Source organism: Epinephelus lanceolatus, chromosome 12 (genome assembly GCF_041903045.1).
Source record: "Epinephelus lanceolatus isolate andai-2023 chromosome 12, ASM4190304v1, whole genome shotgun sequence".
NCBI classification, from domain to species: domain Eukaryota; kingdom Metazoa; phylum Chordata; class Actinopteri; order Perciformes; family Serranidae; genus Epinephelus; species Epinephelus lanceolatus.
The window spans coordinates 27,360,284-27,385,891 of NC_135745.1; the positions used below are offsets into that span (position 1 = coordinate 27,360,284).

Consider the following 25,608-nt stretch of genomic DNA (forward strand, 5'->3'; position numbering starts at 1 on the left):
TGTCATATTCGTGTCATATAAATTGATGAGCAGTGTCCGCTCATCTGTTCCTGCAAATAACAAGATATAAATCCCTTGTATAGCTTTTTTGTGACTGAACAAAAATGCATAAATACATCTCTATATAACAGGCTACATGTGATCAAAAACAGAAATGTTTGTAAATAAGAACAGGACTATAACTAAAAAACTAAATTTTTGGCAATTAAAAAAACCCCACAACGTCATGTCCGTAACTGCAATGAACTGAAGTCTGCACCCCAAGAAGACTCTCTGGAAGTCTGCACAAAGTCCACTTGAGGTCCCTTGTGGCCTTGTTGAATTGTGGAATTGGACAGCCCTCAGCATTCCCGGGAATACGCCCAAAGAGACAGCAAGTCTGCAAGTGCAGTGAAGTGCAGACATTTGGATTCAGCCAAACAGACACCTTTTTGATGATGAAGTCATCAAAAGGGGGAGAGAAAACACAGAGGCAGAAAGTGAAGTGATCTGAATCGAGAGTTGGTGTTAGTTTCAAAGTAAAACAGGGAACGACTGAAATAAAAAACACAACCTGAGTCTTTTCTTCTCCAAAACAAATTGATACACTAATTTAAACCGGTAAAACACTGAAAAGAGCAGTTTCACATTGCAAATTAGTGTTTCTCCGACACTGTTTGGCATTTTAGAGACAAGCAGTAGCCTAGCACTTGCTCGCCTTTTTTCTGATTCAGACATTCAGGAGGTTTTTATTGTCAGCCAAATCATGCACAGGGGTCATTTCCCCTTCAAAACAAACTGACCTTATTTAAACCAGTAAAAACACTGAATAAAATAGTCTCATGTTGCAAATCAGTGTTTCTCCTACCCTGCCATAGGATTGGATGTCAAACAACTGCTTACAATTAAATACAGACAAGATGGAGGTTCTGATGATTGCTTCACATAGTGTAGCTTCAAAGGTTGCCCAGAGTATTGGGTTCCTTTTGTCAGCTATACTGTACTTGTTTTATTCATCTAAAAAAATACTGCAAAGCTCATGTCTGTGGTGTCTCGCCCTGAGCTAGAGATTATTATCCATGCTTATGTGTCCTCTCAACAGGACTTTTTACTTGTCTAAACAAATCTTCTCTGAATCATGTTCAAATAATCCAGTTTAGCTGCTGCTAAGCTGTTAATCAAGTCCAGCAGGTCGACCCACATCACTGCCATTTTAGTTTCCTTACAGTGGCTCCCCATCAGGTTCAGGATTCAGTTTAAGATACTTATCCTCACGTATAGAGCACCTAATTACATTAGTGATCTTCTCTATCCATATATTGTCCGTAGGTCCCTTGGGTCTTCAGAACAGGACCTGTCCCCTGGCTGTCCCCCGCTCCAGGCTCAAAACAAAAGGTGATTGTGTCTTTGAAGTTGTGGCTCCAACACTATGGAACTCTCTTCTTTTGCTTTGTTTTATTTCTAGTATTGCCTTTGTTTTATTGATTGCATCTTTGATTTCTTGATTGTATTTTATGAATCATTTGTGAATTTCATTTCTGTGAAAGGTGCTATGTCAAATAAATCTTATTTGTTTTTATATGCATGTTGGAGAGGGGCCACTAGCCCAGCACCTGCTAATGTATGCTCACCTTTTTTTGATAACTTAAGATCCAGATGTTTAGGAGGTTTTAGCAGGAGCTGAATTAGCCACAGAGGTCTCCTTCTCTCAAAAAACAAACGGTGATTTAAACTGATAAAAACACTGAATAAAGCAGTTTCACCTAAAAAAAAATCTGTGTTTTTGGGGCGCTTTTGTTGCAGAGGGGCTGCTAAGTACAGTGGCAGATGCGAAAACATAAATGATCACATCTAGAGCCAGTGTTTGGTTTGTACACTCCTAGCCACTGTATAAACATGACAACATGCAACATGGTGATGTCCAAGGATGAGGACGTGCTCCCTATGTAGATACAACTGGCTCATTCTGAGGTAACAAAAACACAACAATTCTCATTTTCAGGTGATTATACACCAAAGAAAGCATGCTTATTATATTATATAATAGTCTTACTAATATATCTCTTTAAACTCTTCACACTGAACCTTTAACCTTTGTAGCCAGATTAATGATCTTGAGAGCAGGAACTGAGACAGCCAACACTTTAAGGGCAGCTATGGAATTTCTTGGTGTCAAAGAGGAAGGGAAAATAACTGCATGAATCTTAGTCAGAGAGGATATAATGCAGAAGTTCAAAAAATATAACAAAGAGAGACACATTTGGACGGGGAAACATCACTTCAGCTGCACCCAGGCTTGCCAATAGCTCATCTGGCACCATGGCAGAGCTCAAATTCAATGTGGATCACGGCTATCTGGAGGGTCTGGTTCGTGGAATGAAGGCGGGAATCCTGACTCGCAACGACTATCACAATCTGGCCCAGTGTGACACACTCGAGGGTAAGAATATTGCATCACAATGTCATTTTTGGACATGTTTTAGTTTGCTGAGTGATTAAGTTTCTTCACCTGGATCCAATTTTTCAAGGAGATAATCTAAGTGGTTTTAAACAGGAACCAGGCATTCCTCTCTGAGGGACATGTACAGAGTAAGTGAGTGCGGATAAAGACTAATGATGATGTTAGTTTTAAGTACTGGCAATATGTCCAGAAATGTTTACACTCACTCTCACCAGATGTGTTTGTTTGTTGACAATGTGGTTAGTGGTTTCTGGAAAGAGTCTCTGAGACAATTTTCAATGCAGACCGCAGCATTGCAGTTTATTTACTATACGCCAAATGTGTTTGTGTATACAATCTGTATGTCTGCGGCGTTGTCAGTCATCATCAGCTGTAATTGGACTAGTCGGAGAGTCGTGCATGAATTTCACTGTATAATAAATCACCTCTTCCTGGTTTTCACAAGTTAACCAAACAGGAAATGGCTGTAGGAAAATTTGAGGGCAGAGATGCAAGTTAAGCCATGAGGGGAAAAAGAGGAGTCGAGCAGAAAACCTTATGTAATACATCTCCTCTCCTCTCCTCTCCTCTCCTCAGACATCAAGCTGCATCTGCAGGGCACAGACTACGGTAAGATGCTGTCCTCATCTGAAGAGGACCTGACTGTGTCACTGGTGGACAGCAAGTTGAGGGAGAATCTGGTGACTGAATTCCGCTGCCTTCGCTCCAATGCACTACCTCCCCTATCCACTTTCCTCGACTACATAACGTATGCCATATGTGCTCATTCATTAAATACATGAAGGTTACATGACATATTTCCTGTGGTTATACATCCATTTTCTTGCTTATCTCCAAAAGAAAACTGTGGTTTAGACATATACTTTCCCCCATCTGTTACAAGAGAGAAGAGAACCCACTGTAGCCACTTTCATAGTTTCTAAAAAATACAGGCATTATTGTGGGTACATACGTCCTTGATAAAGCAATGTAATATAAAATGCCATGCACACAAATAAAGGGACATCCATTCACCCTGTTCTCTGTGTTGCCATAGCTACAGCTACATGATCGACAATATGGTGATGCTGATCACCGGGGCTCTGAAACAGAGAGATGTGGCAGAGCTCCTCCCGCGGTGTCACCCACTGGGAGCTTTTGACCAAATGGCAGCGGTGGGCATCGCTCGCACCCCGACTGAGCTCTACTCAGCCATCCTGGTGGACACACCACTAGGTAGATCCATCAAGTAATCTGTGTTTAACGCCGAAAGACAGTATACTTTGGTATGATTTTCTAACGCGCTTTCAGTCACAGAATCGCTGCAAATCACTGGAGATAATTAACCGCAACTAGTGGTTGTGGTGGGGAGGGAACATTTCTGAACATTCTTTGGAGTTTTGAAGCTCAGTTCAGCTTGGAGGGGGTAAAAAAGATTGATGACAGTTTAAAAAATAATTCTTGTGGTTACAGACTTACATCTTTTCTCATAATTTAGGGCTTGAATGTAATTGGCAATGAATTCATCTGTGTTTTCACAAAATGTGTGGTTCAAGAAGACTGGTGACTTAGTGACTGTAGGGGCTGTTTGTAAACTACCTGAACTGGCGAGCTAAACAAACTATCCAACCAGGTTAGCCCTAGTCAGATATAGCTTTCCAAGATTCTAGTTTCTCTGTCCTGCACTGTTCACTCCCCTCCTTACACTTTGTTCTCAGAGTTTTACACAATTTTCATCAGTAAAAACTTACAAAAGAGAAAAACGCTCTCAGCTACCAAGCACCCTAACTGTTACTGTTAGTGGGAGCGTGTTCCCTAAGCCCTATGTTCCCTCAGCCTATGTCCCCTCGGACCTTTGTTCCCTCAGTCCTGTTACCTCAGCCCTGTGTTTCCTCAGCCTATGTTTCCTCACCCAGTGTTTCCTCAGTTCTATGTTCCCCTTACTCTATGTTCCCTCAGCCCTATGTTCCCTCAGCCCTGTGTTCCCTCAGCCTATGTTACCTCAGCCCTGTGTTCCCTCAGCCTATGTTACCTCAGCCCTGTGTTCCCTCAGCCTATGTTACCTCAGCCCTGTGTTTCCTCAGCCTATGTTCCCTCAGCCTAAGTTCCCTCAGCCTATGTTTCCTCACCCAGTGTTTCCTCACCCAGTGTTTCCTCAGTTCTATGTTCCCCTTACTCTATGTTCCCCTCAGTCCTATGTTCACCCAGCCTATGTTGCCTCAACCCTCTGTTCCCTCACTGTTTCCTAAGCCCTGTGTTTCCTCACCTCTATGTTCCCTCAGCCCTATGTTCCCTCAGCCCTGTGTTCCCTCAGCCTATGTTACCTCAGCCCTGTGTTCCCTCAGCCTATGTTCCCTCAGCCTATGTTTCCTCACCCAGTGTTTCCTCAGTTCTATGTTCCCCTTACTCTATGTTCCCCTCAGTCCTATGTTCACCCAGCCTATGTTGCCTCAACCCTCTGTTCTCTCACTGTTTCCTAAGCCCTGTGTTTCCTCACCTCTATGTTCCCTCAGCCTGTGTTGCCTCAGACCTATGTTCCCTCACCCTATGTTCCCCCAGACTATATTGCAACAGACAAAATTGTCTCAGCCCTATGTTCTCTCATCAAATGTTCCCTCAGCTCCATGTTACCTCACCCTGTTTCCCTCAGCCTATGTTCCCTCACCCACTGTTCCCTCAGTCCTATTTCCTTAGGCTATGTTGCCTCAGCCCTATGTCCCCTTGCTCCATGTTGCCTCACCCACTGTTCCCTCAGTCCTATTTCCTCAGCCTATGTTGCCTCAGCCCTATGTCCCCTTGCTCTATGTTACCTCAGCCTGTGTTGCCTCATCCTATGTTCCTTAAGCCTATGTTTCCTCACCCAGTGTTTCCTCAATCCCATGTTACCCTCAGTCCTATGTTCACTCAGCCTATGTTGCCTCAACCCTCTGTTCCCTCAGCCCTGTGTTTTCTTACCTCTGTGTTCCCCCACTCTATGTTCCCCTAGCATGTTTCCTCACCCAATGTTCCCTCAGCCCTATGCTCCCTCACCCAGTATTCCCTCAGCCTTATGTTCCTTTGCCCTGTGTTTGCCTCAGCCCTGTGTTCCCTAGCCCCATGTTTCCTTAGCCCTATTTTCCTCACCCTATGTCCCCTAAGCATTTCCCTCACCCAATAATTCCTCAGCCCTATTCCTCACCCAGTGATTTTATGAAGACATTTTGCTTGGCAGTTCTTAAAGAGGTGGGTCTGTCCAAACCTTTAGTCAGAATATTCACCTCCCGTGTTTTTTGTTTATCCATTATAAAGTATTGCTACATAAGACAAGTGGTGCTTCATACAGACTACTGATACAAACTGATGCCCTTTGTGTTGTCGTGTCATAGCTCAGTTTTTCCAGGATGCTGTATCTGAGTCCAATCTGGATGAAATGGAAGTTGAGATCCTCAGAAACAAACTGTTCAAGGTGACATAACATGTCATGACCATCATAATTTACCATGATGCTTGTGTTATATAATGTGTGTGTGTGTGTGTGTGTGTGTGTGTGTTCATTCAAATTCTAGACTGCAGGGTTTGGGACTGTGTGTCACATGTTTACTACCCCCAGAGGTCACACGTTTCATAATGGATTTCCTTATTTGGCTGAAGTCAGTTCTTTTAAACCCTGTTTACATTTGAAACATTTTTTTATGTGTTCCTTGTTTTTCTTCAAAGGCATATTTGGAGTCTTTCCACACTTTCTGCAAGAACATTGGTGGCGCCACAAAAGATATAATGTGTCCTGTCCTGGAGGTACTGTGACAAATTTCACTGCATGGGCCAGATTTGTTGAAGTTTTTAATATTATGTAAGATTTTTATTTTGCTGAAAATGCTCTGTATGTGTGCTGCAGTTTGAGGCAGACAGGCGGGCCTTCATCATCACAGTGAATTCCTTCGGGACAGATCTCAGCGGTGCAGACAGGAGCGCGTTGTATCCATCTTGTGGCAAACTTTACCCTGAAGGGCTGGAACTGCTGGCCAAAGCAGAGGACCACGAGCAGGTCAAAGCAGTGGCTGACTGTTACCCAGTGAGTCTGATAAAATCTCTGAGGACGCCTTAATGAGAGACCTGCTGTGCATATGTGTACATCACGTTTAACGTTAACCCAAACTCCCCTGCAGGCGTATAAAATCATTTTTGATGACCCTGAACCAGGATCCGATTTTAAGACTCTGGAGGACAGATTCTTTGAACAAGAGGTAATATCACTGTCATGTTCCTCATTAGTGTAGCTGAAATAGCTCTGACTTCGTCCAACTTTGAATATATCAAAAACAAAAAATAGTTGGGTGAAGCAGCACATTAAAGTTTAAGAGTGAAGTGTGGGTAGTTGGTTTCAATTATTTTTAGTGGCCATGGGACAACTTTGCAAAGTTATTATTTAAGTTGGCCAGTTGGTGGATTTTTATCATATTTCTGCAGAGCTGAAATACTCTAAACTAGATCCATGTGTAAACTGTGTATCTTTGTTGCGGGTAAACCTGCCTTTCTGTCTCTCTCTTTATCTTTTCCTAGGTGAAGCTGAACACACTTGCTTTCCTGCAGCAGTTCCACTTCGGGGTATTTTACGCCTACATCAAACTGAAGGAGCAGGAGAGTCGCAACATCATCTGGATCGCCGAGTGTATCACACAGAGACAGAAGTCCAAGATACACAACTATATCCCCATCTTCCAGGGGACAAATTAACCCGAGCAATTAAGAGAAATACACATATGATGAGATAGCATACAGCAAGATAATAAATGCACTTTATCAAACACATATTTGTTGATCCTTTTATGATCAGAGTTTGGTTGTGTTACAGATTAGTTACTGGGGTGAAGTCAGTCACTAATATTTTCAGTGTTTGCACTACAGACCAGAGAAAATACAAAAATGAGGCCTCGTGATTATTAATAAACTACCTGCTATGGTTAGTATGTTCACATTCACATTTCTGGCACAATATCTGCATATCCAAACTGGACAAAAGTGTACATTACATGAGGTATAATAATGTGTAACCATACAATAGAGTACAAAATTTGAAGGTCCAGTGTGTAAGATTTAGGGGTAGTTAGTGGCATCTAGCATTGAGGGTTGCAGATTGCAACCAGGAACATCTCCGGGTTGGATTTCCTTCAGTGTTAGGGAGCCAAATTATCCACCGAGGTGTGCTCCTCTCCAAAACAAACGACCAGGTGATTCATACTGGTAAAAACACTGAATAAAGCAGTTACATGCTGCAAATTAGTGTTGCTTGTACACTGTTTGGCATGTCATAGACGTGCTGCTAGCCTTGCACATGCTAATGTGTGCTCACCTTTTTTCTCTGATAACTTAAGATCCAGACATTTGGGAAGTTTTTATTGTTAGCCAAATTATCCGCAGAGGTCTCTTCCGCTTATTATATTATATTCCATTTCTATTTTATTTCTGGTGTTGTACCTTTATTGAGTTGGGTGGTAAATGTGTGTGTATCCCTAATGAGATCGACCACACATATCATCCCTGCACAATCTAATCTGTAGCATTTCATTAATTCACTGTCAACCAATGCTTGGAGAATATTTCTTTTGACCTCTTTGTCTTTCTGCCCTTTTCTGATCCAGACAATCAGGAGGTTTTTACCGTGAGCCAGATTATCCGCAGAGGTCTCTTCCTCTCCAATACAAAAGGAACCGTTGTTAAACAGTATAAACACTGAATAAAGCAGCTTCACATTACAAATCAGTGCTTCTCCAATGCTGTTTGGCAGGATGAAGACAGGCCACTAACCTGTTCAAAAGCTTTTTTACCAGAAGTCAAATTATCTGCAGAGGTCTCCTCCCCTCCAAAGCAAACAGACCTGGTGATTTAAAACGGTATAAACACTAAATAAATCTGTTTCATGTTAAAAAAGAACAAAAAAGAACATAGCAAAAATATGAATGTCCCTATCTAGAGCCAGCATTTGGTTTGTCCGTTCTCAGCTACTGTAGAAACATGGCGGTGCAACATGGCAGACTTTGTAAACGAGGACCTGCTCCCTATGTAGATGTAAACTTACTGTCAGGTTATTATACACTAAAGAAAACATACTTATTATATTATATTCTGCCAGTACTTCCCCCTAAATCCTACATACTGGACCTTTAATACAAAATATAACTGTAAAAGTAATGTAGCACAAACAGTGGTATAAAAGTGTACATTTGTCAGTTTTAGCAGCTAACAGAGGTCATAAATCACCAATCTTTGCTCTTCATCAGCTCTTCTTTGCTTCATACCCTCACTAAAATGAAAAAGACAAATGTTAAACATCTGCCATATCGCCACAGCATAGTACCATCGATCAGAACACAGTATGAGTCAAAACCATGCATGTCTGTGGTTGCACAATGGCCTAACTCACCGCACTGGACGGGGACCTCCAGAGGTATGTAGTTCTGCTGGCAGAGATGAACAAAAGCAGAGGCTAATCTGCAGGGTGCTCTGGAGGAGCTTAACTCGCACACTGACAAGAACTGAGCAGGATCCACCTGATGACAAAAACACATTGTAAAAATGAAGCGTTTATAATCAATCACAAACAGGCAACCATCCTGGCGTCCTGGTCGTGTCAGGCAGCGGTATAGCTTTGTCTAATCAATAATGGAAGTTCATAAGTGCAGATCGTCATGTTTGTTTTGACATGAGGACATTTCTAATCACATCCAGCTGCTGAATTTTTCATTTTGGGCATGAAATACATTAAGATTTAGGAGGTCAAGGCTGCCTGTTGGGTGCTGTACCAAATATGTGTTTTCACAGCTTCTTACATTCACATACGATTAACCTCACAAGACAGTGATGAAGCTAATGTTTTTCTACTCACCACCCTGAAACAGGAACTCAGAGGAGATTCAGGAGAGTTGAACAGAAAGCCACAGCTCACAGGGCTTGTGGATGATTTAGGGAAGTGGTCCGTTACACCTGGAGGTATAACACACTCCGGTTTCATCTGAAGACACAGACAAATGATCAAACTGTAGGTGAGAACTGGATTCTTTTATGCATACAAAACTCTTTTTTTAAGGATTTTTCTTCTGTATTTGTTCCATATTTAAACACTGCCAGCCTGTCACTCGTCCCACCTGCCAACTGTGGAAAAATTCCTCCAAGTTTTCAGCCTGAGATCCATCAGGCAAAGGATGATCGTTTCCTGCTTCATTGTCATTAGTTCCCAAAAGACCACTGGATGTTCCTGTGTGAATAAAAACATGAGACATGACATTTCCTTAAAGTCATAGTTAAAGTTTCCTCAAAATAAAACTGGTTGTACAAACACCATTAAGTCTTCTCCTTCCGGTGTCCTTAAAATGATCACTTAAGTATTTTTGGTTTTCTCCTTGTCTTGGTCTTGTACTTAAGGAAGCCCTAGTCCGTTGTACAAAAGACCTTAGCAAACAAAGCAAGGTAAAAGAAAAATAAAAACCAAAGGTACCTCTGACTCTATCTTCACTGCAACTTGACTGAGTTTATGGTGATAAATGAAAAAAACTAACACACACCAAGAAGAATGTTCTGCAACCAGGAGAACCCGATGGATACGCTTTTGATTTCACACTTCATCCCAGCTACATCAGCTGATCTCAAACAGCCCAATCACATGATGGAGCAGCTGATTGATGGAAGGGAGTCAGCTGATAGGTCACATGATTCCTTTGTCTGCCACCAACTGGCGAATCTCATTCAGGGCGTCCTATTTAAACTGCTCTGGCCTGCCTACTGTTGCTGCTTCCTCTTGCAACCCACCTCCACCCCAGCTCCTCCTTTTTATGATGTGTCTGACTTATCAGTGTCATTTCTGTTTGTCACTGATGCTTAATCTGTTCTGTTCCCAGGGGGGGTTCTTTGCTGCTGCTCTCCCTGTCTTAGGCTTTCCATGTAGGCGCATGGAAGGGCAGGGGGGTTTGCTCTCTCTGCCTGAAGGCTTTCCTTGTTTGCACATGGAAGGGCAGATAGATGTGCTCTCACCGCGTTAGGCTTCGCATGTAGGCGGGTGGAAGAGGCTTTCTGCGTAGGCCCAAGGAAAGACAGAGAGGCCCCAGAACAGAGCCATACCATCAAATATAATACTGCAAATGGAAATAAGGTTTTCTTTGACTAAAGTGTTCCTGACTGAACTGCATTAATTTACGCTGCTTCTTCTTACAATTGTTTTCTGGTATTTGGGGATCAAATTAACTTTGTAGGATGTGCTTCCTATGATTGTATTCCTCCAGATGTATAATCTTTTCCTGCTCTGACCAATTTGGTTTTCTTGCCTTCTTTTCTTCTGCCATATTTTCACCATCTAACTATGAGCCAAGTTCGTGAGACCATAACAGGCATCACAAGCGTGAGTCCAAGCAAACAAACAATCTCCACAGAAACTTTTTCTGCTATAAAATGTCTTTGAATGCAGTAAATGATTTATCATTTTTCCTTAACTAAGGAAACCTTTTAAGGCAGTGGTTCCCAACTGGTGGTTCACGGGTCCATTCTGAATGGTGACTCACGAATATGTCAAGTTTGTAAAAGACACACTTTACTTTGAAGTACAGTGAATATCATTTTGCCATTTCCTGCTGCAGAGTGAGTGACTAACAGCTACTTAACAGAGACAGCAAAGTAGCTCAACAACACGGCCAAACACAAGTATGACATTAAATATGTTAAACTGTGTGGACTTGAACTAATGACTAAAGACAACTGTTTTAAGGAATTCTGTGCAACTGTGTATGTCCTTCGGCTAAGGAGAAATTAAGCCTTAAGTGCCATACTTTAAGGGAAAACTTAAGTGTTTTGTGCAACCAGTTCCAGTGACTCAGTTATGACCATGGCCTTGTTTATTCTCCAACCTTATGTGATATCCTAATTTTAGTCTTACCATGCAACCATCCATCAAGAGTGAAGCTGCACAGCTCAAGCGACAGGTCACATGAAACTGACGCTCCATTCTGATTGGACACCCGCACGATGTTCGGCCCTCTTCTGACAGTCACTCCACTGTCGCTGTGAAATGTGTGCATTACTGTGTTGTTGCAGTTGGCCTTCACCTGTGACACAAACATTTTCATTAATTCTTTAGACACACTGATAAAGCAGACAATTCATGTTTTTGGTGTTCACTGAGTTTTGTCACAAACATTAAAGGAATACTTCACCCCCACAATGAACATGTGTGTGTCAGTGTGTGAAAGTTAGTAATCAGGTGTTTTGATATAGTCCTCCCACTTCATCATGAATTTTCTCTGTTTTTGGATTCTTCATTAAAAGTTTTCTTCATGAATTCAGTGTGACACAGGGTGAGTAATGCCTACACAAATAGGGGGCCTCTAACACATACCTGTCCATTGTCCTGAATGGTGACAGTGCTGTTATCCATTCCTATCTGAAGGAAGTTATGGGAGTCTGAACTGAGCAGCAGGGTGAAGGAAGGCTCGGCGCTGACGTCTTGAGCGAGGAGCAGTGGACAGGAGGCCGGGAGCTCATACAGATGACCGTCAAATGTCACCACAAACTGATCTGCCACCAGCAGAGCTTGATCTTATGGACAGAAACAGAGGGACACAGACAGCATTGCAATTCTTATTCCTCATTAAGTCCTCCATTAAAGTTGCATAATGTGAACAGTGCTGATAAACTAGTCTTACGTATAAACGGGCTGTCCATGATCTTCCTCTTGAGGCGGTAGAGTTCAGCTGTGGGCCTGATGGAGGCGAAGGTCTGTAGGGGCCTCAGGAGCCACTCCTCCAGAAGGATCTCCACCAGTCCAGCCTCTAATACCCTGGACCAGGGGAGCGGTGGCAGCGGCACTGATGCAACCACTGAACATTCACTGGAAAAACCAAGAGCACTTGGGTCAAAATATCTCACTGGAATAATTTTCTTACATCTGTTTTGCTCTGATTCGGCAATTTAAAGGTTAACTTTGGTATCTTTCAACCTGGACTGTATTTTCCCATGTTTTTGTGCGTAAGTGACTAATGTGAACAACCTTTTTTTTTAAAGTGGTCCAGTTATGAGTGAGACCACTGCAGCAGCTACACAAGTAGGTTTCACAACTGCTTCATCTAGGTACCATGTCTGATCACGTTTGGTTCCAAAGGTACCATACTGAAAGTGTTTGGTGGAAACAGGGCTTAAGTGTCTGACAACATTATGGAAAGGATCCCCACTGAGATAGAACTTTTTGTTCAAGTAAGTCATTTTGTTTGACCAGAAAAAGCCCCAAATCGCTAATCCCAAACAGTAATTTTATCATCATAAAACACACTTCATTCAAGTCAATATAAACAAAATAATCCACACAAAAACTGTCTTAGTTCATCTTTCCACTGTGCCAACAATCACTAACTCTGGTTTGGTTAAAACACATCCTTGATTCACCCAGTTAGATGTGAATATATCCTGGCTCTATATACGCTAAAATTACGGTTTATTTAAATGGAGTCTGGTGGGTTTGGCTGTAGCAATTTTAGGGCTGTTTCTGGTTGAACAAAAAAGTCAGATGCTTAGAATAACAGTCTGAGCTTGTCAGCAGTAAAAACAAGCACTTTAGTGGACCTGATGGTGTGAAAATTGAGACTTAACAATAACTGTTGAAAGTTATATGACTAGACTCCAAAAAAACCCACATGCCTCAACAAAGTTTGCCCAGTTGTTACCTTGACATCTTCTGACCTTGGTTCTCACTGGGGTATTGGCATATTATGGTTATATAACCTCTTTGTGTAATTTGATGAAAAAAGAGACACAGATGGCTTTCCTTCATGTATATCTGAGACATGTGCAGTACCTGGGGGAGAATTTGTAGACAGAGGCCAGTCGTTTCCGGACTCCAGACAGAGCCATTGCCAATCTGGTCTCCACCCAATGATAGGTATGCTGTCCTGCCTGGTTCACACAGAGCACCAACCATTAGTACACAGTATTACATGTAAGTGTGTTTGCATGCATATTAGTGCGCTGGTTTTAAGTCTTATCCTGGATTTGTCTTGTCTGACTGAGGCACCCTAACATTACTGGATTAGTCTCTTTGTCTACTCTGCATTGCCAAAGTCAGACTTTCACTTTTATATCAGTATGTTGGTCATAATTGTGTGTTTACAAGTTTATCAGCATAGTTTTACTGACTATTTACTGTGTAACTTTGCACCTGAAGACATGCAGAGAATGATCTGAAACACAATATCCTAGTTTGTAGCATATCCAGGCCCAACATGGCCAGTACTTCCTTAGATATGGTGGTAAACAGATTTGGAACACCAAAGTACATGTAGTCAAAAAATTTAAAAGGAAATTATCATTAAATTAAATTTATGATTGCTAATTATTTCTTGATATGTTGGTAACACTTTCTATATATGTTTTTCCCTTTGTTTTTCTTTTTTCTCTGCACTATGTTCTCTGTATTTCTTGTTTTTTACTGGATTATTTTTCACTAACTGCCCAGTGTGCTTCCTGTTATTTGCTTTTTGTTGTATTTCTCTGTATAATGTTAGTTTAGGTCTTCTGTCTACTTTTTTCTTTTTTTGTCATTGTCTGCTTTTCTCCTTAAGTTGAGGGGAGGTCCTTTTGTATAAACCTTTTTTTACTATTTGGATTTCATGCAGTTTTATGTGTGTGCAAATAAAAAAATGTATATCAAAACCAGGATCAGAGCTCATTCAAGTATTTGAAACCACAATATTTACATGCAAAAAACATAAAACGGGATACTTCATGACACAATCATGACTGTGGCACCAGTGTGCATGTAAACGCACTCAGTGATGCAGAATCCTACACGCTGTAAAACTGCAATTACTCATAGCTGTCAGTCAAGTTACAGTTTACATCCATGTCTGTCCAGACTCATACATAGCCATGACATTTGACAATGCATCTATTATGGATGTTGCTGCAAAGAAGCTGAAGTCTGAATGCTTCACACGCATCTTCACCCCGGCAGCACAGAAGATGTATCCAGTCAGCAGAGTTTCAAGATTAGAGTCACAAAATCATCATCTCACCAAATGCCTCCCCCTCTGTTCTGGAGTTATGGCGTTGAATAACAGCCAGAAAAGCGTTTTTGCAGAAAGTCGCAGTGACCTTGACCTTGAATCCAAATGGATGCTTGTGCCAGATTTAGAGAAATTTCCTGAAGGTATTCATGAGATACTGCACTCATGAGAATGGGATGTAGGAACAACCTAATAACATAATGCTTCTGGCCATGACTGTCAGTGTCAGGAGGCATAAAAACAGTTGGAAATAGAGTATTCAGAACGGTAGGAAGCTTTGGCCATGTTTGATGTGAACATCCTTCATTGTAACACTATATATAAAACACAAAATACAGAAATAAATAATAGGTGCCTTATAAGGTAGGCACCCAAGACTAGTGTCAGTATCCAACCATATGTCTCCCCTTCTGCTATATATAGCGTTGAGTAACAGCCAGAGAAGTGTTTTTGCAGAACATTATGATGTCACAGTGAAGCTGACCTATGAACTTTTGGATAGAAAATGTCATCACTTCATCATTTTATCCTTCTCGACATTTGTGTGAAATTGTGTCATGACTACCGTGTGAATTCTCAAGTTATGGCCAAAAATGTTCAGTACATGCTTTTGTCTAAGTTGGCGTTTTTTGCCAGATGTAATGAAATTCCCTCCAGGTGTTCCTGAGATACAGCGTTTACAAGAATGGGATGGATGTGAGGCCACAATGACCACTCAACTCTAATCATTTCACCTGAGTCCAGGTGGATGTGTGTGCTAAATCTGAGGAAATTCCCCAATGACAGTCCTGAGATATTTTGTTGAAATCGCACTTTTTTGTTCTAAGACATCTCAGGCTGTGCATGGTCTGTTTTGTAAATGGATGGATGTTTTCAGAATGTATTTCTTCACACTAACAGAGAGGGGAAGCTTGAGGGTTGTTATTTGTAATTTTTTATGGAGTGGTTTTACTGTTCCAGCCCACTTGAATTCAAATTGGTCTGCATGTGGCTCATGAACTTAAATGAGTTTGGCACTCTTAATTAAGAAAAGGCACCAGCGTGCAGCGTTCTCACCACATCCAGGGCGATGCTGAGCATTGTAACACTGGCCTGAGCCAGCGGCCTCAGCTGAGGGTTCTCCAGCAGCACAGGCAGAACCTCCACCAGTCCGTCAGTCCACAACGAAACAGCCTCCCTCCACAACGCCTCCAGCCTGTGGCCCTTCACATCTTGGTACACACCTGCCAGAGTGGCCAGGGGCCCTGAGGATGGAGTTTATAAGAGCAACAGCAGAAAGCCTTTTCACTCTTGGGTGGAGTTGATTGTGGAAGAAGAAAAAATAAACAAGTGAGACAGAAGAGATGTTTTTTATGTGTCAGGCAATGACGCAAAGGAAGGGAGAGGATTAGTTTGTGCTTGAAAGTTTCTTGAAGAAATTAGATTTCTGTCTGTGAGGAAAGGCAGGGACTCAAAAATTAAAGGTCTCCATTTGCAGTAATCAAATTTACTGTGGATCAAATCAAAAAGTCATTTTTCAAGAAACTTTTTTGTTTTTAATGAAATGAGAAGTAAATATATTGGCCGAAGACGATATATAATACCTGCTTTATTCAGCGGGGGAGTGCTACCTCCGCTATCTGTTTGCTTAATCTTTCTGTTTCTGCAATTTTCTTGCAGTGCTTAAAATTTCTGGAACCCCTCAGGATTTTTGATTGTTTTGCCAGCCGAAGCAAAGTGACTGACATGACTCATTAGTGTCATCTCTCTGGACTCACTCCTCAGTTCCTGTTGTCCCAGCAGGGAGGCGTGCTGCAGCAGACCGAGGAAGTGGGGAAGGCTGTCGGTCACGATTCGCCGCAGGGGGCCGTTCTGCCACAGTGCCAACAGACTTCTGTCTCTGTGCTCCAGCAGACTTTGTGCTTGCTGGGAGATATGAAGGGGCACGGCACTCAGCTCCTGGAGCAACTCACTGTCCCTGGACTGCAGAGAAAGTTGTACGAGAAGACAGTGAAAGAAGGAAAAACCTTAAAGTTAGATCCCTAGATTATTGGCTGAGCCTTAATCACTGCATTAAAGGTCCAGTGTGTAGGTTTCAGGGGGACATATTAGCAAAACTGGTATGTTAATTGTTGTGTTTTTGTTACCTTAGAATGAGCTGTCTATATCTACATAGGGAGCAGGTCCTTGTCCACAGAGATCATCATGTTGCACTGCTGTGATTCTACAGTGGCCCAGAACGGACAAACAAAGCCCCCCATAAAGCAGTGTTGGAAAACACCCACTTTTTTCATCGTGAGACTGCTTTCTTTCACTGTTTCTACTGGTTTTAATCACCAGGTCCACTTGTTTTGACAGCTAGAGACCTCGGCGGATATTTAGCTCCTGGTAAAAACCTCCTGAACATCTGGATCTTAAATTATCAGAGAAAAAAGAGCTTTGAGGAAACACTGATTTGTAACAAGAAACTGCTTTATTTAGTGTTTTTGTTGGTTTCAATCACCAGGAATCTCATTTATAACCATCGTGTACACACAAAACGAGGCCTGAAAGAGACGTATGCCACTTCCCATGCAAAAGTTGTGATCCGGAAGTTGTGATTTAGAATGGATCCTACGCACTGTTTTACAAATGAGGGACCTGGTCGGACCTCTGTGGATAATTCGGCTCCCGGCAAAAACTTCCTGAACAATGACCAATGAAGGAATTCTAAGTAGGAGAAGTTTCAGCTGGTTGCAATCTGCAGTAGTCATCACTAGATGCCACTAAACCCCCCTAAATCTTACACACTGGATTTTTAAGTATCCTGTGGTAGTTTGGTTACCTGCCGTCTGAATTCAATGAGGAGATGCTGTAATGTCTTGACTCTCTCCAGCAGCTTATTCCGTATCTGAGAGCTCAAGTGCTGAATCCTTGCCTGAGGAAACAACATACAGTATTTAAAAGTGCCATGCTGTATTGTGATTTTTAAAAAAAAGTGTCAACTGTTGTTTTCGTGATACCTCCACTGCAGTTAGACTTTCCAAACAGCCACTCGCTCTCAGCATCAGCCTCTGATTGGCCAGTCCCACAAACACACTGCCCAGAGCCTCAGGTGTGCTGCTGCCGTCTCTTTTAAGCACCTCCAGCGTCAAACTGCGATTCGTTCCCACACACGCCACCACAGTGACGTCCTCTCTCAGACCTGGACATGAACAGATTGAAGTATCATAATCCTATTTTTAATATTTTTGTAACTTTTAATAATCTCAAGTATTGGGGAGATTATTCTGTATTTACCGTTCATATAACCTGCTGTGGTCTGAAGACATCTTCCCTCTGCTGTCCCGTTCAGCCAAAACTTTTCTTTGCCATCCAATCTGGCTCGCACCTGGAGTCCAGACCCCCGGGGCGAAGAGAGGGCACTGCCCCCCACCTCCACACTCCAATTACCAATCCGAGACTGTAAACACACACACACACACAAATACACACACACACACACACACACGTTTGTTCTTGTGTATTCATAAGGACGCTCACTAATTTAAAAAACATACTTGAATAAATAAATAAAAGCATTGTTGTATTCTTGTGGTCTTGTCATCACCATGAGGTCACCAGACAACCAGCAGAGACAAAAAAATCACCATGGAATAGCCTGGTTCTTAACATCCTGTAAAACCACAACTGCTAGTTTTTACCAGATATAACATCTTAATCAATGAGCTTTAGAGGTGCTAATTGGGAGACTCTGTTACTTTTGGCCAGAGCCAGGCTCACTGTTTCCTCCTGTTCCCAGTTATTATACTAAGTTAAGCTAATCAGCTGTAGTTTAATATCTACCAACAAACACTCGAGCGGTATCACCTCTCGACAAAAAAGAAAATTAGCATATTTCCCAAAATGTCGAACTATTCCTTTAAACTGTCACAGCCACATGAATGACCCAGATCCTTGTCCTTACCTAATTCTAATGTCTTTAAAGAAGCGAGAATCAGTGCTTTACTTTCCAAAACTGTCCTCAAATTCCAGGCTCACAACTTCAATTGGTCCTCACAAAGTCACAAATACAAGAGCGCACACACAGAGTAGCAGCACTAACAGTCACTGTGTACAGAGTGCTTTTTAATCTAATTCTTGAAATGTCAAGTCACAGTAAAATTCTGGTACCAATAAAACCGTTGCACCCAATAATATAAAAGTGACCTGATGTGCCCTTAAAGGAATACTGCACCCACAAAACTATTGTTTGTGTATTTACTCACCCCGTGTTGTGTCGGACTGAGAAAATGCTTGATGAATTAAAGTAAAAGGCAAAACTACATCACAACATCCGTTTACAAACTCTCACACAACTCGTGCAGTATAATACAAGCCTCATTTATCCAGCTGTATGTTCAGTACTTCCCATTTTCCCTAAAGCCTTACTCTCTTACTCACACATTGCCCAGGTGTGCTACTCATCTGCGCACAACTGTTTATGTAGAAGTGTAATAATGAATAATAAAAATAAGGTTTTTGTGAAAATCTATGTGTTTGAAAGTACTGAGCGTCATACTGGATAAATTACACTTGTGTGTTGTGTGAGAGTTTGTAAACAGATGTTTTGACATCCCTTTCCATTTTTGGATTCTTCATTCACCGTGGAGGCGTGAGAAAAACGAAGGTATTCCTCATGAATTCAAAGTAACACAGCTGATGTACAAGTGATCATTATGTTGGTGAAGTATTCCTTTAACCTTCTGAAACCTGGAGCGACATTACTTTTTCTTGTGCTGCTTTCAGACGCCTTTTGCAAGTTAAATCTTTGAATCCTGAGGAAATTGGTGCGATTTCTTTCAAAAATATAGGAAACAAGGCAATGAGCAACATGGTAAAAAATGTGCCACAAATTGCAAAAAAAAAAAAAATAGATTTAGATTTTTTTTTTTTACGGGAAAAAAGAAAAAAAGCTTGGGAAAAGGTATATTTATAATTATTTGTATTACATATTTAAAATTACAGTACAGAATTATTATAATTTTTAAACTCTCTTTTTTTCTTTACCAATTTTCTTGTTTTTAATTTTCTCTTTTTACTAATTTCTTGCAAATTTTTTGGGCCATTTCCTCTTTTGTTGCTCATTGCCTTCTTCCCATATTTTTGTAAAAAAATGAAGCCACGTTGCTCAGGTTTCAAAGGGTTAAATGTGGCCTACGCAAAAATGTGAAAATGCGAATGACCATATTAATAGCCAGTGTTTGGTTTGTTCGTTGTGGGCTACTGTAGAAACAATATGACACACTCCGTAGAAGAAGACCCATTTGTTATGTACATATAAACACTTATTCTAAGGTAACGAAAACACAATGACTCTGAATATTATATACCATTTCTGTTAATAGATGTTCCTAAATTCTACACACAGGATGTTTCTTTACAGTTCTTAACTGTGACACATCACTGAAAATTAATTTCCAGAGGGTTGTTCACCTCAGAGAACAGAGACATGTTGGAGCCCTGAGCAGTGGAGGAGTTGGTCAAAGCAAAGGTGAGGCTGCACTGGTAGGGCCGTCCTGTCACTGACAGGCGAGACTGCGTGTACAACAGCTCCTCTCCTGAGTTCACTCTGTGGGACCCGGACCACGACAAACTCTGAGAAGCACAAAGAGAAAATAAACCACAGCTGAAGAAAGGAAACAGGCACAGCCACACTCATTAAGTCTACAAACTTACAAGACACACAACACGAAATAAATGATGTAAAACACGTTTCCCAAGGGATGTATGTTAGGAGACTGCACAGATTCATCACAGTAACCACATACAGACAAACCATAAGTCATTCATAGCAACACAGCAGCTCCATTCCACCACAATTTGTCTACAGATGTGGGAGAAAACTCCAAACTATAAATAACCACATGAGAAAGCAGTAGAAACACAGGATGCACATGTGTGGACTCACAAGCTGTGGTGGGCAGAGGCCCAGCAGCACTGTGTGCTCCAAGCGATCCCTGAGGTTGGTTTGAATCTTAGTCAGGAGTGTGTGTGACGGACAGGGCGCAGGAGACACTTTGTCCAGGCCAACATTCACCTGAAGGCTGTGCATTCCACGAGGACCCCTCTAAGAGATAACACAGGAACACAAACATGAGTCAGCTGCGATCACATGCTAAGAGAAGAGAAAGGAAACGTCACAGCTTTCAGAGCACCTGGTACTTCAGGCCTTGCTTGATGCTCCTGTTGTCCCATCTGAGCTCTGCATTCTGGGAATACGAGTTTCCCTCCTGAGCCGCTGACACACAACCTTTGACAGAAGACACCACCATCTACACACACACACACACACACACACACATGCACAGATAAAGTAATTAGGTTCTCAGTAAAGACAAATACACACAACACCTCTGAGGAGTCCACACCAACCTGTTGCGCTGAGAACAGAGCACACGCCTGCCCCCTGCTGGAGTTGTTCTGCCACTGTTTGTTCAGGCTGACGGAGATATTGACAGGGACTGCGCTGTCCCATGACAGATGGGTCTGCATGCAGAGTAAGAAAATAATAAGTATACAATAATATACATAATAAAACTCTCAGCTGTTCATGTTTGTGCTTAAAGTAAACATATTGATCAATTTCATCACTTTTTGCTGTGTAAAATATTTTTGCTATGACTGCCCATTTCATAAGGTGCACATATAAAAATTATGGAGAAAAAAATAAAGGTTGTTTCTTGTTCAACCTTGAAACTCAGAAGAACTAAAGCCCCCCCCCCCCCCGAGGGTCATTTCTGAGTTTAATGACTTCCTCAGATAATTCATACTTCAATAGTGTAAAGAAGAGGTTGAAGTGTTGCACCCTACCTGGTGGCTGCTGCGTTGTTCCCTCTGTGAGCTGTGTGACAGTGTGTGAAGAGACATCTGGCTGAGCGTAGAAGAGAAGGGCTGCTTCATCTCCAGTTTGGTCTCATTCGTCTCCTCCGATCGACTCCACAAGCTCAGAGCTCTGACCTTGAAAGACCATACAGAGATATTTTTTTCAGAAGAAAATACACATGAATCTATTGAACTCCATACACTGGATTCATGATGCCCAAACATTTTTCACACATGTTGTACAGTCTGACCTGCTCAAGTCGGCCATGCCTCGTCCAGCCCAGTAAAACACTGTCTAGTCGGCCGTGTAAGGATCGCTCGAGAGTCAACTCCAAACTAGTCCAACGGGGAATGCAGCTGATCTGAACTGAAGTCAACAACAAGAGGAAGACAACAATCCATAGTCAGCCAAAGTCGTATGTGGTTACTCATCAAAAGCTGCATCTTTTATCTGTCTGGACAAACGTTGTCCCTGTGATGGTTTATCACTCTGCAGAGTTGGTCTACAATAGTTTACCCTTCAGGGTCTGGTTCCACATCTGCAGTGCTGCAGGTGCAGAGTAGAAACCAGACAGGATGAACTCCTGACTGCCCCACACAGCTCCATGTTGAACTTGGTAGCTCCAGTTCCTGGCCTCATACACAGTCCTCACTGCGACAGTCCTGGGCAGCGGCTTCAACTACAGAACAAAGACCATCACTGAAACATTTAGGATGTCGGTACAGCATGATGTTCAGGGTGTGGAAAGACAAAAATGTCTATTAAAGGGACAGTTCACTTCACACCAAAATTAAACATACAAATTATTCCTCTTACTTGTAGCGCTATTTATCAGTCTAGATTGTTCTGGTGTGAGTTGCAGAGTGATAGGAACTGTTTTCTTATTTTTTTGGCGCTTTGAGCACCACAAGCCGAGTGCCATCTAGTTCCATTATATTGGAGAGAAGGCAGACATCTTTTCAGCCGATATCTCCAACACTCTGCAACTCACACCAAAATAATCTAGACTGATAAATAGCACTACAGGTAAGAGGAAAAATATGTGTTTTGGATTTTGGGGTGAACTGTCCCTTTAAAATTGATCAGGTGCACATTTTTAGGTCTGACTATTCTGTGCGGTCATCTCTGACACAATGAAAATGTGATGTATGCCTGCATATTTATAAAGTCTTACATGTACTACAAAGTAGGACAGTACTGTTCTCATAGTCAAGAGATACTTCAAGTGAGAAATACCTGTGGGTACGAGTGTTTGAGCTCTAGAGCCTGTCTGTATCCGCTCTCTATAGCTGCCAGCTCCCCCAGAGCCCACAGCCTCCTCCTGCCTGACATCACCTCCACCAAACCTGCCACACTGGACTGAGACTGGTTCAGCTGGAGAGAGGGAAGAGAGATGGCGACACATGCTGTGACATGTCATGCCTATAAAACTCTGTAATTACTAAAACAAATGCATAGAAAATAATAACATAACGACAGCATAACATAAGTAATGCCAGCACATATTTTGCAGAGCATGTTCTTGTTTTACTGTGTTTAGAATAAGACCCCACCTGAGAGCGGACGTTGAGCTGAGAGGGTAGATAAACCAACATTGTGGGAATATTGTGGACCACCTTCACCATCAGGTCCTTGCTGGACAAAAGAGCAGTTGTCACTTTAAGAATGTGTGTGTATGTGCATGTGTTTGATTGAACAATGACGGAGTGTGAGCGATGTGTGTTTACAGTACCTATGTGGCAGATGGTGTCCCTGGATGATGAGTGCCAGCGAGGAGCTGAGCTCAGGGTTCACAGCCATGGAGCACCTCAGCTGTGACTCGGTAAGTCTTCCCCATGCCTCCACCTACGTCCACAGTCACAGAGATGGTTAGCACAGACGAGTAAAGTTGTGGTAAGTCTGAGTGTGTGTGACCCTCACCTGTAAGGCAGGGCTAGATTGTCCATGTATGGTGTGTTTTAGTGTGACTCTGGCCTCCTTGGACCCCCCGTGTGCCCCCAAGCCTCCTATGTCCCCCACCACCCGGACTCTCCAGTCGTGAGAGTGAACGTCTACTGAGGCGCTCCGTAGAGGACCTGCAGAGAGGATCAGCACTGTTGTTGAAGGTAAAAGACATGATACTTAAAAAGCCCTTCATATTCATAAGAGTACAACTTGTCTGAACCATATTTTGTTTCTGCAAAGAGAAACTGAGAGCTGTCTGCATGTCAAAAATGAAATATCTGTGACTTTTACGTCATGATAAAATTCATCTTTAAAATACACATAAGGTCAGATGGTGACATCAGCTGGTCAGTCTATGATACTACAGTTGAATGTTAGAAAACATGATGACACAGAGAGGGAAAATACAGACCTGAAGTACAGTATTTATGGTAGTGCTGGTTTTATGAGTTTTGACTTTCACCCATATAAACAAAAAAATAGAGCATCTTGTCATCTTCACCTTCAAAAGAGAAACAACTGCAGCCGCATTTAACCATCTCAAACTTCGCTATGAGTGCAAAATCCAAAGACAGAGAAAAGCCTCGATGAACTCAAGTTACAGGTTACCGTGTTTAACAACAGCAAAACTCTATACTCGGTGAATCCAGACCCTTTAAAACACCAAAGTCTGATTGAGGCAGTGGTAGACCAGCATCTCCCATGCTCAGCGAGAAAAAAATCACTGTTTTATCAATGGAGAGCGGGTCTGAGGGGAGGATCGAAAAGTTTCGCTTTGGACAGAGCTGTCTGTTTGGGAAGTACTAAGCATACGACTGGATAAATGAGACTTGGATTATACTGCACAAGTTGTGTGAGAGCTTAATGGATGTTTTGATGTAGTTTTGTTGTTCATCAAGATTTATCTCCACTTTTGGATTCTTCATTCACAGCAGGCATGCAAGGAAAACAAAGTTATCTTCTTGAATTCGAGGTAACACAGGGAGTTTATAACCTTGGACAAAAATGCTTTTTTTTTTAGATATCTCCACGTCAGAGACTACTTCAGTAAAGAATTCAAACAAATAAAGGATACTGAACCCAATTTGATTAATATATGCACTGATGTATGCAAGAATAAAGACAAATATATATATATATATCAGATTACAAAATTCCACAAATTATTCCATTGGCCAGGTCAAACAGAAATGGGAATCAGGCCTGGAGATATCTGAGGATGATTGGAATGATATTTGGGAGGGTCAAGATAGGACCACCAATTCGAGATCCTGGCGGGAATTCTGCTGGGGAAAAACATAATATGATATTTATGAAATACTTTTGGCTTTTCTTTAAGACTGTGACTTGATCAATATACAAAACATTGGAAAAAATTGGACTGTATACACAAAGGGATGTAACCTATTGACTGGTTAGTTGAAAACCCTGCTCTGTAGCACTGTGTACAAATAGATCCAGCTGTTATACAATCTGACCTTTGAACTGAGCAGTCAGGGTAGCGTCCATGCTGCGCCATGTCCCTGTTTGATCAGAAGCTGGTGGAGAGTAGGAGAGCAGCAGGGCCAGACGTCCATCGGCCACACTGACATTCAAGCCGGAGGCGAGAAGCTTGTGTCCGTCCACAGTGAGCCGAGCTCTGGACTGAAGCTGAGAAAAGACTCCCTGGATGGAACACAGTGCCTTGGAGAAGAAAACCACAAGAGGTGTTATAATTACCAGTTCAGTAAACCAATATGATGTAAAGATGTGTTATGTTACCTCCATATTAAGTGGCAGTCCTCTGTCCTGTAGCCACGACCAGCTGTGCCACACGGTTCCTCTTATCTCTTTGGTCACTGGGAGACATTTTATCCTCAGTCTCACTCCTGCCTGCTGACCTCCAAACTGGGATTGTAAGGTCAAAGCATTCCCTTCAGCAGAGCCGAGCTCTACCTGCACACACAGTCACTGTGACATCAATTTCATTCACTCAGTGAGCTGTTTTCAAGGGACAGTTCACCCCAAAATTAAAAATACATATTTGTCCTCTTACCTGTACTGCTGTTTATCAGTCTAGACTGTTTTGGTGCGAGTTACTAAATGTTGGAGATATCAGGCCGTAGCTATGTCTGCCTTCTCTCCAATATATAATTGAATCAGGATTAATACATCTTTCACGTAGTAACTATATTCTGTCAACCACATTACACCTGGGGAAGGGAAGCGTGCATTTTATTTTGGGGTGAACTGTCCCTTTAAGTCAATGAACTGTTAGTTTTTTATGGTTGAGTTTCTCACCTGGATGCTGTTGTTTGCAGGGACTCCCAGTTTCTTCAGATAGTTCACCGTGTGTCTAAAATGACTCCTCACTCTGAGTGTTTCAGACGTCTTTGAAAATGTCATCTCTTGAGTGAGCTGTAAAA

At 42.0% G+C, this 25,608-nt stretch overlaps 2 protein-coding genes across 2 annotated transcripts in view; one reads left to right on the forward strand and one right to left on the reverse strand.

The window, feature by feature from the left end:
• Positions 1-2,122: 2,122 nt before the first annotated feature.
• On the forward strand, positions 2,123-7,205 carry LOC117272441 (V-type proton ATPase subunit d 1-like). The gene is made up of 8 exons (XM_033651373.2): positions 2,123-2,419; positions 3,017-3,188; positions 3,477-3,655; positions 5,785-5,864; positions 6,116-6,193; positions 6,294-6,470; positions 6,565-6,642; positions 6,959-7,205. Exons 1-8 carry the CDS (start codon positions 2,299-2,301, stop codon positions 7,130-7,132), a joined length of 1,059 nt encoding a protein of 352 aa, XP_033507264.2. The 5' UTR covers positions 2,123-2,298; the 3' UTR covers positions 7,133-7,205.
• A 4-nt stretch (positions 7,206-7,209) lies between these two features.
• LOC117271565 (uncharacterized) overlaps positions 7,210-25,608 on the reverse strand; it is a 47,521-nt gene continuing 29,122 nt past the window's right edge. Inside the window, exons 48-74 of the mRNA XM_033649827.2 lie at positions 25,484-25,600; positions 24,965-25,138; positions 24,682-24,886; positions 23,180-23,334; positions 22,992-23,104; positions 22,813-22,894; positions 22,496-22,633; positions 21,776-21,938; positions 21,510-21,625; positions 21,247-21,393; positions 20,809-20,922; positions 20,592-20,708; positions 20,345-20,503; positions 19,870-20,031; positions 17,695-17,857; positions 17,418-17,599; positions 17,240-17,332; positions 16,194-16,398; positions 15,493-15,680; positions 13,230-13,327; positions 12,085-12,269; positions 11,778-11,977; positions 11,319-11,487; positions 9,541-9,650; positions 9,282-9,407; positions 8,820-8,946; positions 7,210-8,699 (exon numbers count right to left, since the gene is read on the reverse strand). Coding sequence (XP_033505718.2) covers positions 8,689-8,699; positions 8,820-8,946; positions 9,282-9,407; positions 9,541-9,650; positions 11,319-11,487; positions 11,778-11,977; positions 12,085-12,269; positions 13,230-13,327; positions 15,493-15,680; positions 16,194-16,398; positions 17,240-17,332; positions 17,418-17,599; positions 17,695-17,857; positions 19,870-20,031; positions 20,345-20,503; positions 20,592-20,708; positions 20,809-20,922; positions 21,247-21,393; positions 21,510-21,625; positions 21,776-21,938; positions 22,496-22,633; positions 22,813-22,894; positions 22,992-23,104; positions 23,180-23,334; positions 24,682-24,886; positions 24,965-25,138; positions 25,484-25,600 — 3,819 coding nt within the window. The 3' untranslated portion in view covers positions 7,210-8,688. The remainder of the gene's footprint in view (positions 8,700-8,819; positions 8,947-9,281; positions 9,408-9,540; positions 9,651-11,318; positions 11,488-11,777; positions 11,978-12,084; positions 12,270-13,229; positions 13,328-15,492; positions 15,681-16,193; positions 16,399-17,239; positions 17,333-17,417; positions 17,600-17,694; positions 17,858-19,869; positions 20,032-20,344; positions 20,504-20,591; positions 20,709-20,808; positions 20,923-21,246; positions 21,394-21,509; positions 21,626-21,775; positions 21,939-22,495; positions 22,634-22,812; positions 22,895-22,991; positions 23,105-23,179; positions 23,335-24,681; positions 24,887-24,964; positions 25,139-25,483; positions 25,601-25,608) is intronic.

What these genes read in the sequence shown, in the direction of transcription:
- LOC117272441 (XM_033651373.2), top strand. Translation starts at nt 2,299, where the DNA reads ATGGCAGAGCTCAAATTCAATGTGGATCACGGCTATCTGGAGGGTCTG. An exon ending in ACTTTCCTCGACTACATAAC is followed by an intron (nt 3,189 to 3,476) that starts GTATGCCATATG and finishes GTGTTGCCATAG; the next exon opens with CTACAGCTACATGATCGACA. An exon ending in CAGTGGCTGACTGTTACCCA is followed by an intron (nt 6,471 to 6,564) that starts GTGAGTCTGATA and finishes ACTCCCCTGCAG; the next exon opens with GCGTATAAAATCATTTTTGA.